The following is a 15,714-nucleotide window of genomic DNA, read 5'->3' as shown; positions in this document are numbered from 1 at the left end:
GGTGATATGACAGGTGAAGAACAACAAAGCTTCTGGCCCTGATTGCGTACCAGCTGAGGTCTTCAAAGTAGGTGGGGAAGCTATGACCAATAAGCTCCATGCACCATTTCTCAAAATCTGGAACACTGAGGAAATTCCTTCTGACCCAAGGAATGCCAGCCAGTATTGTCACCATTTTTAAAATGGGAGATTGACTGTGGAAACTATTGAGGTACTATCCTCCTCTCCATGGCTGTGAAGATCTTCATTTGAATTTTGCTGAACTGACTGCTCCTTCTTGCTGAGGAAATTCTCCCTGAGTCTCAGTGTGGTTTCAGACCATCAAGAGGCACAATAGACATGATTTTTGAGGCCCAGCAGATCCAGGAAAAATGCCGAGAATAACACTAGGATCTGTATGTGGCATTTATTGATTTGGCCAAAGCCTTCAACTCTGTTAACCATGAGGTTCTGTGGAAGATCTTCTCGAAGTTGGGCTGCCAGGGAAATTTATCACCATGCTAAAGCTCCTTCATCCTATGCACTGGCTATACTACAAAGCCCTTTGCTATTTGAACTGGCATCAAGCAGGGCTTGCATGATTGCACCAGTTTTGTTTTCCATCTTTCTTGTGGTCATTAAAATACTCATCCGTGACTGTCTGCTACATGGTATCAGCACTGAGTACGGGATGGACGGGAACCTTTTCAATCTCTCCCACCTCTGTGGCAAAACCAAACTTACTTTGGCCTCAACTGTGGAACTTGAGGCCACTGTTGATTGTGTTGTCATTGCAGATGTGGAGGAGGACCTACAAATGGCCCTTACCTGCTTCTCTCAAGCACACCAATGCCTGGGACTGACCCTTAACATCGGAAAAACAAAGGCCAGTCAACTCCCCCAGCAAAGATCCTCATTGAGAGACAGGAACTGGAAGATATTGAACACTTTACATACCTCAGCAGCAGTCTCTCAAAGGCCAGCATCGATAAGGAGACCCAGCGTAGGATCCAGTGCATCAGTTCTGCTTTCAGAAGGCTGAATCATCAGGATGGTTCAACTGTCACAACACCAGGACTTGAACAAAACTCCTGCTGTACAGCTGTAGTAATCCCAACTCTTCTCTATGGCTGTGAAGCTTGGGTGACCAACAGGGACCACCTGAAAAGCCAGGAACGCCGCAACCACTGGTGCTACCTCCGAAAGATCCTTGGCATAAAATGGGAGGATTATTGCATAAATTCCAGTGTCCTCACTGATGCTAACACCACCAGTATTTAATAAACATCAGCTGTGGTGGACAGAGCACTGTGCATGCATGCCCAATGTACATTTACCGAAACAACTGCTAACCTCCCGACTCAGCTAAGGACAAAGGACATGCTTCAAGAGCGCCCTCAAGGTGAACTTTTAAGAAGTGTGGCACTAACACCACAAATTGGGAAAAACGAGCCTAGGAAAGGGCTACATGGTGATGCCTTATGAGAGGCGGTACATCTTACTTTTGAGGAAAACCTTCTCATCCTGGAGGCAGAAAAATGATAGAAATGGAAGGAAAGGAAACAAGACCAAGAAATCTGTGGTCTGATCCTCCCTTTAACCACTAGCTGTGGCATTTGCCAGAGAGTCTGTGGCTCTAGGATTGGTAGTCTTATCCATCAATGGGCTCATTTACAACTCTTTACTTGACCTGTGGGGTGATCATCCTCGACCACGAGGGATTGCTGCTGCTGACGACGAGAGGGGGGCCTGTTTCTCAGAATTTTTCTTTTCGGTGCTTAAATTCCAATCTGGCATGGTATCTGTTCTGAGTAGTTGTCCTCATAGTTGAAAACGAAGGTATTTTTTACATGGAAATTTGCTAGGAAATATGGGGAGTAGTTTAAGATCTATTGAGAAGTAGTCCAAATTTGACAGGCATCTTAAAGGAATCTGAAGGGGGACAGCTGCCATATAACTTGTGAATAAAAGTACAGTGGCTATGTACAGACATTAAGGCCATGTCCCTGCTCTCCCTGGAGAAACCATGAGTGTCCAGATGTTCAGGGTTTTTTTTCTCCTAGGACAAAAATGGCCACTCCAGAAGACAAATTAACCTGGTATAAACCAGGGTTAAATCAATCTTAGGAGAGTATCTCTTAGGCGAGAGGGAATAGTTATAGCACAGTACTCCAGCACTGTCTTCCAGACCTCCTTTCCCCCCTGGTCCTTTCCCTGCTCAAGTAAGAGTGCTGGTTTCTGGACTCTGCTGCTTTAGCCATGCAAAACATGTCCTTTTAACAGTCCTGCATTGTCCTGCTGGGAGTTGCAGACTGACTGTAATTTGGGTCAGCCAGTCAGGACCATGTGCACTGCTGTCATCTGTCTCCATGCAGACTCAGGGAGCTTACAGAGCCCTCCCAGCATCAGCACTGCAAGCTCTCTACTCCTCTGGGGCTCAGTATTTGAACATCTGTTCAGGCTTCTTTAAGTACATTTTTATACCAGAAAAACAAACCTCAGAGAATTCTGCCAGATTATTCAAATGCATGTCTGCAGCCAGTTCAGGTTAATTTTTAATGAACAAATGCAAGAATTTGATTCGATCTATTGTTTTGATGGAAGTTAAATGAAAAGAGAAGGTAGGATAAGAGTTGAATAGCTTTGCAACACATTTAAGTTCTTGAATACCTAGCCTCAATTGAAATGCTAATAAATGTTGTACCATTGGGTACACAGTGGGGTCTGAATTGGATATTAATCCACAAACATGCTTAAATTATTTCTTTTGCTTCTTGGCTTTGTGCATCTTTCAACTGTAGCTATTTTGTATTGCAAAAGTTGAGTCGCTTTACAAAATTATACGTAAAAATTCAAATCCACTTGCATTGTAAAAAGGCAAAGTATTTTTTGACCTTTTGTTATTGACCTAACATTGGAGTTATTGATCTGAAGTTGTTCCCACTTCCTTTTGTGCTTCCAAATAATGTGGTTAAACAATTCTATTCTGTATTTATTCTCCATCATGAATAATGCAATACAATCAAACATATACAGTCAAGTGCATAGTGACTATGCATATGAAAGAATGGATCTAGGCTGCCTTGCATAGTTTCAGGTATGGGACAAAAAGTTGTTATACTACAGATCAGATTGACTTTTTCTCTTTTCTCAGATGAATTTTTTTCACTCCCACTAGATTCTGAATGGGTTCAGCAGATTATGTGATTAAAAAGAACAGGACCACAAATTTAATTGCAAACTTTGACCTATCTGGATCTTCAAATTAATTTACTTGGTGGAGGGTTGCGTGCTTAAATATAAGAATTCATAAGACTATTTTGGAGTAATAGAAATCTAAAGAGTTTCCTCATTTAAATAATAGCACTAAGTTACTTATATGCGTTTGTAGGATCAGATCCTAAATTTTTTTTTTGCTTTGTTGAACCTTATCTTGCTGCAATCAGTTTTGTTTTGAGTAATATTGTGATTGTTTCAGGTGGACAGTATTTCTGAAAATGGTGTGCTTGTTATCTTAACAATTGAGAGCAATATTTAACTGAATGAGAGAAAAAATACTTTTCTTGGGATTGTACTTGTTTAGCTTGTGCTTGTAACAGCGTTTTCTATAGTTGTTTTTACCGTTTTCACTGTATAATCTGTTTTCATGGGTGGAAGGATATTTTTACACTACAGCCATATAAATTAACAGGGTATTTAGGTAACTGAAGTACTTGAAATGTTGTGAATTCCAAAGCGAAAATTTAAAAAATAATGGAAAGCAGATGGTGTCCCTTTATGAAGTTGTAATCATCGTATAGCCGTCCTATAGCTTTATCATGGTCCCTCTGCTCTGCCTTCAGACTTAAAGGTCACTTAGAGTCTGAACCTCCCCAGAAGCTTGAACTCAGGGCATGTGTAGTTCTTTCAGCCCTTGAAATTATTCATTAAATACTTAATAACATTGTTCTGTTTACTCTTGTTTACTAATATTCAGTAAGCAGAACTGATAGTTTCATTATCTTTTATTACAGGCATTGGATCAAGACAGAACTGCACTACAGAAAGTGAAAAAATCTGTAAAAGCAATATATAATTCTGGGCAAGGTAAGAGTTTTGGTTTATGATATTACTAAAACATCTAAAAGTCCTTTAATATTTAAAAAATGTCCTTTGTTTTTTACTATGCGTTAAAAAAACAAAAAACATAGGGGCCTGCCCATTCAGCAATAAAAATTTAGCAGGAATGTATCTTCCCAAAATGTTGTTCCTTGCTCCTTGATTCCCCGAGAAGAGACGTGTACTGCAGGGATACTGCTTGACTGTTTTCAGAGCTCCTCATGGAATTGATTTTGGCTGCTTGGGCGAGACAAATTTTCCTCTTTGGCTATAGCATTTCACAGCAGCTTCATTCCATTAGAGGGAAAAAACTGTTGACCAGAAGACATGTCAGCAGGGAGCTGAACTCTAGATTTAGATTATGGAAAGCAGTACCAGTTGAAATAATGAGCATTAGCCTCGTTATGTTTTGAGCAAGTGCCACCGGAGTTACTTAGACACTTTGGGTACCAGTATAAGAAACTGGGAACTGGTTGGCAAATAGATCACGCAGTGTTACTGACATTCTGTTTTGCCGTTTAAGTTCCCTGTGCGTGGTGGAATCTCTGTTGACCAGTTTGATTTTGAAATACTTTCTTAGTAGTTTTTGGTAACATTTAAATAGAAGTCAGATGCCTATTGTTGACCACGTTTCACAAATATGAATTTGTGAGTGTTGAAAGGACAGTTTAAACAGCTTTCTGCTTGTTCCATGCAAGTTGGTGGGAATTTTGCCAGTGATGTCTGTGAGAACAGAGTTTGGGCCTTGGTCATTTTCTATCTGATCGTGCGGGACTATACTGTTTTTAAAAATTAATTTCAGGGAAGCCTAATTTGCATCTGTTTCTCATTCAAGCTCAGTTTAGCAGCTATTTCCCTGTCAGAGCACTGTGTTGTGCTATTTATTCAAAAAAAAAAAAAAAAGAGAGGAAAAATGTAATTTATGGTATGTGTTAGGTACTTACGTGGTAGTAATTTACCCGTCCTGCTTCAGCATTGCAACATATGCATCGTCCCCTCACTCGCTTCCCTAGCCCTTGAGTTGATCTGGAACAGTCAAGCAGTTAACCATGGCAGACAGAATGAAAGTAAGTATCTTTCATGTTTTCATAATGTTACTGAAAACTACATTTTTGAAGATGGGCAGACCTTCCAGAGCAGCACCTGTCATTCTAAACATGCTTTCTGAATTTCAGAACTGTCAGAATCCAAACTGTAAAATCTGTACTGCCAGCTTTCAAATGTTTGATTCAGACCACAGTGTCCAGTTGTTAGTAGCCCTAAGCTTTGAAATTAAAGCTGGTTTCAAAGTCTAGAAGTGTGGCATGTCATGTGAGCTGTTTTAGTGGATCAATATGTGGTCTAAAATTAAATTGAATGAGGCATTTTAAATAATAGCTTTATAGTTAAAAATGTAAATGCATTGTGTAGCCAAGTTGAATACAAAGCTTGTATGCCATTGCACACTCTGGAAATTGTGCAATTTTTAAAAATAAATTCAGACACCTGAAAATGGTGAAGGACGTGTTGGAGCAAGCCAAGTCATTCTTTAAAGCTCTTTGATTTAAGCTTACTGTTCAATGTAGGGTAAGAAATGTGTGATTAAAAAGATTCATAAAATGGTTGTTTAAGGGACAGGGAAATATAACTAAAGCTCAGAGTGAAACCTAGTAGTGATCAGTGTTAAAAAATAAAAATAAAAAAAAAATTGATGAAGAATCTGTACAAAATTTGGCACGTTAAACATTAAATATTCCAGGAGAAACAAATGTGGTATATTTTTTTTGATCCTTAAAAAATTAAACATAATACTTTAGCTCCCTCTTCAGAATATTGTGCAGGTATGGTCATGTGTTACTAAAATTAAAGGAAAACAACACAGTGCAATTCATACTGTCATAAGAAAACACTTGTATGACTTGGTCGATACAGAGGCAAAAATGAAAGGGGTGACCAGCTCACATGTGGTTACAGGTGAAACCCTCCAAAGAAAATATATAGAAAATAAAGTGTCTAGAGACTGAATGTAGACACAAACTGATTTGAGCTGCTTAAAGCCTGTAAGAACCATTTCCATGTGATTTTTTTTTTTTTATCTTTGTACGTCTACCTGACCTGTTTGGAAAGGAACCAGTTCAGCAGTGAAACAAAACCTCATTGAACTGTGGAGAAATTCTGCAAGCAGTTTTAAAAGCAGCAATAAAATCTTGTCATATACTAGTTCAAGGACCTAGATGACATTTTCATGTTGCGAAGAGAAGCCACTAGCTGCATATTGTGTGCCGGAAGACAGAACTTATTTACTAGGATTGTTATTTATGAGACAGTTGATTTATGTTGTTGACCTTTTAACTCTCATCCATAGTAAACCCTCTTGAAACCTTGGAACTAGTGAGGATGGTGGAGAGTAGCTGCACAGAAACAGTAGTGCTGTAATGGGATGGTGTCAAGATGTTTAAAACTTAATTTGCAAAAAATAATGGTTTCCTCTTGCTGTGTTTTGCTGTTGGTGGTCTACAAATTATGTCATTTAAAAGAAATTGTCTCGTGATTCTGGCACATTCTGAATCAGAAAAGCTCAGAAGATTGGGTTTGTCACAGATCCTCTCTGTGATCGGCAGAAAAAATATTGTCTTGTTAGTAAAAGAATGGGTCAGCTTTAATATCTTGTAAATATACCTGAGAATTTTCTATACTTGCTGTCCAGCTCGTTGGGTTTTCTAGTGTAGTTAGATAATTTCATAGTTTCTAGGGTCAGAAGGGACCTGAGTAGATCATCTAGCCCGACCCCCTGCCATGGCAGGAAAGGTTACTGGGGTCAAAAGACCCCAGCAATGTGTTCATCCAGCCTTCTCAGGGTAGGAGCCAGCACCACTTCTCTTGAAAGTTGGTTCCAGATCCTAGCTACCCTGACCATGAAGTAGCACCTCCTGATATCTAGCCTAAATCTACCCTCTACCAGCTTGTGACCGTTATTCCTGGTCACTCCTGGTAGTGCACGGGGGAACAGAGACTTCCCCAATGCCTGCTGGTCCCCTCTGACTAGTTGGTTACAGGCACTAGATCTTCCCTCAGCCTTCTCTTGTGGAGGCTGAACAGGTTCAGGTCCCATCGCCTCCTCGTAGGGCCTGCCCTGCTGCCCCCGGATCATGCGGGTGGCCCTCCTCTGGACCCTCTCTGTGTTGTCCACATCCCTCTTGAAGTGCGGCGCCCAGAACTGGACGCAGTACTCCAGCTGCGGCCTGACCAGTGCCGCATAGAGGGGGAGGATCACCTCCTTGGACCTGCTCGAGATGCATCTGTGGATGCATGACAGGGTGCAGTTGGCCTTCCTGACTGCCTCCCCACACTGCCAGCCCATGTTCATCTTGGAGTCAATGATGACTCCAAGATCCTTTTCCTCCTCTGTACTGACAAGAAGGGAGTTCCCCAGCCTGTAGGTATGGTGCCGGTTGTTCTTCCCGAGGTGCATCACTTTGCACTTGTCGGTGTTGAATTCCATCCTATTCTCATCCGCCCACCCCTGTAACCTGTCTAGGTCTGATTGCAGCCTATTCCTCCCTTTTATAGCATGCCCACATCCCCCCACATCTTAGTGTCATCAGCAAATTTGAACAGGGTGCTTTTTACCCCCTTGTCCAAGTCACTGATGAAGATGTTGAACAGTGCGGGCTCGAGGACCGAGCCCTGCGGAACCCACTGGCCACATCCCTCCAGGCCGAAAATGACCCATCCACCACCACTCTCTGGGTGCGGCCCCCCAGGCAGTTGGTGACCCAATTGATTGTGTGGGTGTTGACAGCACAGCCCCCCAGTTTCTTAATGAGAACAGGGTGAGAGACGGTGTCGAAGGCCTTCCGAAAGTCCAGGAAGACTATGTCCGCTGCTACCCCAGCATCTAAGGATTTGGTGACCTGGTCGTAGAAGGCCACCAGGTTGGTGTGACAGGACCTGCCTCTAATGAACCCATGTTGGTTGCCCCTAGGCAATCTCCCCTGCTGGCCCCTTGTGGATATGCGCTAGAATAATTTTTTCAAAAAGCTTGCCCAGGATTAAGGTAAGACTAACTGGCCTGTAGTTTCCCGGGTCTTCCTTCTTGCCCTTTTTGAAGATGGGAGCCACATTGGCCCTTTTCCAGTCCTGTGGCACCACACCAGAGCACCACGAGTGCTCATAAAGCCATGCCAGGGGTCCTGCAAGGACCTCAGCCAATTTCCTCAGCAGTCTGGGGTGGAGATTGTCTGGACCAGCTGATTTAAATACATCCAGTCCCTCCAGAAATTCCCTTAACTAGTTCCTCACTAACCCTTGGCCTAGGTGAGCCTCCCCTGGGGCCTGAGGGGGATGTCTTGTCCTGTTTTGCCTCAGTGAGGATGGTGTTTGAAGTCGGTGGAGAATTTTTTTTGAGTACTTTTTCAGCTACCCTTTGTGGATTGAATTTCAGTGGCATTAAAGCGCATTACAGGCAGTTCTTGACTTGGTTTTTCGAGTTACATTTCACACTTGCAGCATTTATAAATTGACACCGTTTCAACTTTATCACGTCAGTTTTGACTTTAAGACGCTTGATTCGATATCATGCCATGCCAGCGAACAAGTCTGCTGCATTGCTCATCTCCCTGGAGAACATCTGTCCAAACTTCCTTGGACACTTTCTTTGGACACTTTCTGTAAGAAAGCAGACAAAACTCCAGAAAAACCTGCAGCCAAGTCTCTGGAGAACCAAGAACCCTTCAAAAAGTCCAACCAGGAGCCCTTCAAAAACTCCAGCAAAGTCACCTCGAAGAAGTCCTTCCAAATCAATATGATTTCTATTTACAATATAAATACATTAATGTAGCTAGATTACTCCACTATAATTGATCGAGTACAAAATTCTGGGGTATTTTTGATGAAAATAAGATATCAGGTCTTGGTTCAGGAACCCCTCATTTATAACATTGTTTCATATGAGAAAATTTGTTCCAAGTTACATTTCGACTTAAGACGCAGTTTTCAGGAACCAATTGTGTCGTAAGTCCGAGGCCTGCCTGTATTGTTAATTGTACAGATTTTGAGTAAATGACTATCTTTTAACTTCTAAGAAGTCTTTAGCAAAACTGCAGCCATTTGAAATAAAAAAAAAATGACTTGTGTCCATTTGCATCAAACCAAATCTTGCGGTTCTTTGTTCCTTGTAACTTTTCATAAATATTACAGCAAGAAAATTTTCAAAAGCGACAGAGATCTGACTTGACCTTTCTTATACAAACTAACTAAACAGGATCTAAAACGGGTGTCCTTCCTGTGCTTAGACTTAAACCTAAAAGAAGCATGAAGTACAACAAATGAATAGTTAAAAAAACGGGGTAGATAACTGGGCATTTTTTCTTTATAAAAAAATATATTTGTAGGCTCTTTGTGTGCAGACCTGAAGGTTTTTGAAGAAGACCATTTTTTTTTTGTTTTGGTTATTAGAAAAAATTGTAGGTCCTATGAAGAGAATGACCTCTACAGAATCATATTGGTCTGCATGGTTTCTGAAAGGGAGATTGCTTTTTAAAGATACACGAAGGTAGAAAGTTTTACAGTATGCTTGAGGGGCTGGCAACATGCAGCCTGCAGGCCAGATCTGGCCTGCGGGCTGCAAAGCTTTGCCTGTACACCTACATGTGCTGGGGCTGGGCAGTGGGAGCTGGAACCAAATTCCAAGTCACGGCTGCTTCTCTCCACCTCCACCTCCACCTCCCCGTCCCCGCTTCTACTTCCCCTGCCCCAGGGCTGTGGTGTGGGCACATAGTCCAGTTAGAATGTAGATGTACCAGGGCTGGGCTCAGAAGCTGTGAGCAGGACTGGAAGAGAATTTGCAGCAGCAGCTTGAATGCATTTTCAAGCTCCTCAGTCCCAGCACAGTTCCCTTCCAGGTGGGAATTGCACATGCAGGTATACTTATAATATGCTCCCTTTTGGTATGCAATAGGATTTTGCAATGAGTTACAGGGACTCGCTGTTCCAGCAGTATTGTGTTTAACAGGTCATGATGTGGTCCAGAGTACTGGATTTCATTGGAAAGATTTACTATCCTAATACACATTTGGTAATATCCTTGTTTTACGTTACTGCTGTTCAGGAAGGCTAATTTCTGTATTTTATCAAGGCCTTTGTCCATAGCATATATATCAATCTGATGGTTTAATCTTCACCAATAGATTTTAGTTTCATCAATGGTCATGTTATTCAACATATTTGTTCAGATATTGGCAATAGCTTGGTAGCGAACTTAAATAAAATAGTCCTTTTAAATATAGCTAGATTTTGATGAGGAAAGAAATGCATTCTTTGGTATGCTAGTGATCTGTCTCCCAGTTTTCTGAGAGTCTGTGAAACAAGTTAGTGCAGCAAAATTGAATGTAATACCGTAGGTGTGTATGATTCTGTCTGAAGATATTAAAGGCCAGGTTCATAGAATTATAGAATATTAGGGCTGGAAGGGACCTCAGAAGGTCATCTCGTCCAACCCCCTGCTCAAAGCAGGGCCATTCCCAGCTAGATCATCCCAGCCAAAGCTTTGTCTAGTCGGGTCTTAAGAATCTCCAAGGATGGAAAGTCCACAACCTCTGTAAGTAACCTATTTCAGTACTTTACTACTGTCGTGGTGAGAGAGGTATTACTAATATCTAACCTAAACTTTCATTGCTGCAATTTGAGACCCATTGCTTCTTGTTCTGTCATCTGCCATTACTGAGAACATTTCACCCTGATATTTCCATTCTTGTTACTAGAAGATCTTTTTCTGTTGCTCTGTAAAGATACAGAGCATGCTAAATATCCTTAATAGTAGGTCTGTGCAAAGCAGGAATTATTTGCTTCAGATTCCACCAGTTCGGAGGGACAGTGATTCAATTCGATGGTTCAAATCACTGTCCCGATTTAATTCAGATCTGGAGATTTGGTGCTGATTCGGAGATTTGGCCATAGACTGTAATGGGGAAATCACTAATATACCTATAACTTTTTGTCACTTTTTTGCAGATTTGGATGAAAACAGCAGGGATGGTAGCCCCTTCTGAGGGCACGATGCCAGCCAAGTTTCAAGGAGATAGGTGCAGGGGTTTCTGTGAAAGTACACCTCAAACTGTTGAAAGCAAAATTCGTGTCATTTGTATGTGTTAAGGCAGAGTGGGATGAAAACAGCAGAGATGGTAGCCTCTCTTGTGGGCATGAGGCCTGACAGGTTTCAGGCTGAGGGGTGCAGAGGTTTCTGTGAAAGTGCACCTCAAGGTTCTCAAAGTAAATAAAAAAGCAAATAGGTGCGCAGCAGAGCCGACCCAAGCAGGGTACGGGGCCTGGGGCAAATCAGCACATACAGTGCGCCGCCTCACTCTGATCCCATGTGCCCCAGACCCAAAGAAGCTGCTGCCATTGCCATTGGCAGTGGCGGCAGCAGCAGCGGGGGGTAGTGAGCTGCTAGATGTGAAGCCGGCGCTGGTGGCGCGGAGTCGCTGCGGCCGCTCTGCCCAGCTCCAGAGGGCCCCCCCAAAGCGTGGGACCCAGGGCGGTGGCCCTAACTGCCCACCTTCCAAGGACAGCCCCGGTGTGGAGTGAAGAGGGTGGCACTTGCTCCATCTGCACATGGAGCTGGTGGAACCCCAGCAGTGGGAGGTTCACTTTGAGGAACACCAGCTGCTCTACCAAACCAGAATTCAGGGAGGTGCGGTGGGGTGTCAAAACATCACCAACAATGCTGAACACCCTCTTGCTTGGAACACTGGCCGGTGGACAGGGCAGGTGTTCTCGGGCAACTGTGGCCGGATCCTGCCACACCTGGCCGTGGGTTGCCCAGTAGGCCAGGGGGTCTCAGAGCAGCAGCTCCACATCCTCAGTGAGATAAGTAGCCAATGAGGCCTCTGTGCTACCTGTCGGACGGTGGGGTCTGGTGCCTCTGGACCCCAATATTTAAGCCATGCCTTTGGCCCACATTTGGCAGTGGCTGTGGTAGAGGAGATCAGCTCATGATTGGAGTGCTGGCACAGGAAAGTGGATCCCCCTCTTCCACGTCCCCCCACCTCTGCCCTTCTGCCTCCCTGACTGTTCACCAGCATCTCCATCCAGTGATCGAAGGTTTTGCTGCTGCAGACACTCCCCTTCACCCCCGGGTTGCGCATGCCTGCCAGCATGTGGACCATATTGGACTGCAACGGATCCAGTTGTTTTTTGATGCCCTCCTTCATCTGCTTTACCAGTACCTGCAACTCTGGTGAAAGCAGCTTGCCCCAGCTAGGAACATCAGTCCCCTGGAACTTCCCCATTTCATTCTCAATAACCTTTTACTACAGGGATCACTTGGCTAAGGAGGGCATCACCAGAGCTGAGGCTCCCAGTGGCCTCCAGGAATAGCTTGAGGATCAACAAGATCTGGGAGATGGTACCCCACTCAGCTCTGTTAAGGGGGTCACTGATCCCAGTCTCCTCAACCAAGATCATCTCATGGATGGCCTTCTGTTGCTCGACCCAGCCTTTCCAGCATCATGTGGAGTTCCACCAAGTCTCCACAGCCAGCATGATTTTGTGCTGTGGGATGCTCAGCTCTGCCTGTTTGTCCTTCAGCATTCTGCCCCCCTTGATGCTCCGGTGGAAGTAGCCTGCCACCTTCCTGCATTTTGCAATGAGTAGTGGTAGTGACGGCGCCATCACCAGGAACCTTGTCCCCTCCAAGGTGTCCTTGACTACAAGGTGGAAATTGTGTGCCACACAGGGGGTGCCAACAAAGTTGGCATCACGCACCACCTTGACCATATTGGCTCTGTTGTCAGTGACTATGGACCAGTGGGTGAGCTTGCCCTGCCCAGCGAGCCACCCCTGCACCATGAGGTTCATGGCCACTGTTATCTCCCTTGCTGCATGGGGACCCATCCATCACCTCTGGTTGAAGGAGAGCCCACCAACGCCCTGACTGATCGTACCAGTGCCCTGTGAGGGAGAGGTAGGCATGGTCTCCACCCCAGCTGCTCCAGATGTCCGAGGTGAAGTGCGGACCTGACTTCTGTGGCTCCTTCCTCCAGTACTCTCTGTGTGCTTTATACAGGGAGGGCACCGCCATCCTGCTAAAGGTGGTGCATGCGGGCACTCGTGGCCCCCTCCTATCGAGTGCCATGAGCCTCCTGAACCCTGGATATTCAACAAAGGAGAAGAGCTGGCTATCAATATCAAGCGTTTTCCCAATGCTCTGGGTGACCTTGCTCGCATTGGGAATGCATGCCCCTTTGTCTCTGACTTTCCCCCACTGGTTCAGGGTGGCTTGCCTCTGCTTCTTGGGGATGGGGGCTTTGGAGCAAAAGGACGACTTCTTTTTGGGCATGCTCCCACTGGTACCAGGCTGAGGAGGAACAAAGGCAAAAGAGTGCTGCTTCCTGAGATGCAGCAGCATTGTTGTGGTGATCAGGTGTTTCATGTTCTTGCTCCAGCTGTTCTGCCTTCAGCAGTGCTGGCAGGTAGCATACCTGGGATCATCTGCCACCTCAGAATGATCCTATACTACACTACCCACCTGCTTCTGGGTTGAGGGCAGGGATCCCCCCCTCACCAGGCAGAGGCACCAACAGGAGGAGCAGAGTCACTTGCCCCCACAGCCTCCTCTGAAGCGCCTTCCAGAGAAGGAGACTTGCCTCTAGGGGAACTTTGAGGGGTGTGAAGCACAAACTCAGATTCCCCCTCCTTCCCCAGAATTTCCTTAGCTATGGCCATCAGCTGCTCTGTTTCCAGATCCAGCTTCTCTGGCACTGAAAGGCTCACGTTGGCAACTGAAATTGGGGTGAAGAATGTCATGCTGCTGCTGGTTGGTGGTGGTGGTGCAGGTGCAGGCACTGCCACCATCTCCTTGCTCCCACTAGTAACAGAAGACTCATTGCTGCCAGGAGAGAGGGTGTGTCTATGTTTGGAGTGGGGGGAACTTGCAGCTCTCCCTCTGTCCCTTCTCCCTGCCCTGCCAGAAGATCTGGCACCTGCCTTTCCGGCACGCTTCATAATGTTTGGTGTGCTGCAAAATGTGTGTCATATATGTTGAGCTTTCCTGCACAGTGATGAGACAGAGTCAGGGAAAACAGATTTCTTTTTGTGGGGGGAAAGAATCAAGACAGACTAACAAGAACAAATAAGAGGATTTTGGGGGAAGAATAAGTTGAAATAAATGGTTAGGAAAACAATAGGGATTGTAGGCAAGGGTAAGTAGGAAAGGATTGGATACGGCTTACGAGAAGAGGGACTAGCTAGCAAGAGACTAAGCTTTTCAGATGCTGCTGCTCCAAGAGACACAGATCACATTGGGCACAGCTTTTTAGATGTTGTTTCTGTATCCCTCCCCCAGAGTATTGTGATTGGAGGGAACTCAGAAAGATCAGTCACTGGCCAGCTACAGATGTCAATAACAAAACAGTCTTTCCCCCACGCAGCCCTTTCCAGATATGGAAGATCACCCCATACCCCTACCTCGTCTCAGTTTCTGTTTGTTGCAAGCCTTCCAAATCTCTCCTAGTCGATTTGGAGGCTTCCAGTTTGATTTAGACCTTTTAATGGGTCTCCTGATTCAGTTCAGGGACCAAATCTCCTCCAAATCGAACTGGCTACTGAAACTTCGCACAGCTGTACTTTATAAACATATAACAGCTAATTATTTGAGCCTGCAGGCCACATAGGCAGTTCTGGGAAACTGTCACGGGCCAGTCAGCATCCCAGCTTTCCCTCCCCACCACAAAAGCCTGGAGCCTGCGCATCCTGCAGCTCCTCCCTGCTGCCACCACCAGCACCTAGCAGTAGCTGAGTGCTAAGCTCTGCCCCTAGCCCTAGCCTCGTCCCGTTCTGTGCCTACTCTGGACTCGCCCTGGCCACAGCAGACCAGCTCAAACCTGCACGCACAGGTCCAATCCTGGCCCTCCCCTCGCCTGCTCTGGATCAGCCCGCCCACTCTGAGCAGCAGCAGCAGTGGTGCAGCCAGGCAGAAGCTGTTGCTGGGCGTGTGGGAAAAGCGGCTGCCTGCCCCTCATTGCTGCTGAACCCTTCTTGCTGCAGCTACCTAGTGCCTATGCCCAGGCTGTCCTGTGGCTCCTGTCCACTGCCACCACTCTCCCACTGGTGGCCCGGAGGTGGTGGTGCTAGCAGCAGAGAGGAGCCACAGGGCAGCCCAAGCATGGGCTACAGGCAGCTGCAGCAAGAATTGCCCCGCAACAGAGAGGAGGCAGCTGATTTTCCGCTGCAGTGGCTTCTGCCACTGCAGCTGCTGCCGCTCATCAGCGGGCAGTCTGGAATGGGTGCAGGGTGGGCCAGGGTTGGGGCTGTGTGCGCGGATCCTAGCTGGTCCAGAGCCAGTCTGCTTTGGTTGGGGCAGGTCCAGAGCGGGCGCAGGGTGGGCTGCAGCTCTGTGTGTGGGTCCCCACCAGTACCATGGGGCTGGGGCCAGCAGCAGCAGCCGCTGGTGGTGGAAGCTGGAAGGAGCCACTGCCACCTGGGCTGCCTAGAAACACAGTACAGCCACGGAACCGCCTCAGACCCATTGGGGGCTCAGGGCGGTGGGCATGCTGCCATGGGCCTGACTATGTTGCCCACCCCAGCCCCAGTGGGATGTTATATGTATAGTGTACTTACCTCTCATAACAGTAGCTTGCTTTGTTTTGCAGCAAAACATTT

The 15,714-nt window shown here is 45.6% G+C and overlaps 1 protein-coding gene across 3 annotated transcripts in view; it reads left to right on the top strand.

Moving 5' to 3' along the window:
- Window positions 1-15,714, top strand: part of ASAP1 (ArfGAP with SH3 domain, ankyrin repeat and PH domain 1) — a 296,405-nt gene that overhangs the window by 146,730 nt on the left and 133,961 nt on the right. For all 3 annotated transcript variants that reach the window (XM_090040654.1, XM_090040655.1, XM_090040656.1), the window contains one exon: window positions 3,993-4,065. In XM_090040654.1, coding sequence (XP_089896780.1) covers window positions 3,993-4,065 — 73 coding nt within the window. The remainder of the gene's footprint in view (window positions 1-3,992; window positions 4,066-15,714) is intronic.

This window comes from Crocodylus siamensis, chromosome 3, assembly GCF_052110815.1.
Source record: "Crocodylus siamensis isolate JL-2025a chromosome 3, ASM5211081v1, whole genome shotgun sequence".
Lineage (NCBI taxonomy): Eukaryota > Metazoa > Chordata > Crocodylia > Crocodylidae > Crocodylus > Crocodylus siamensis.
This window is presented reverse-complemented; position numbering and strand designations above follow the sequence as displayed.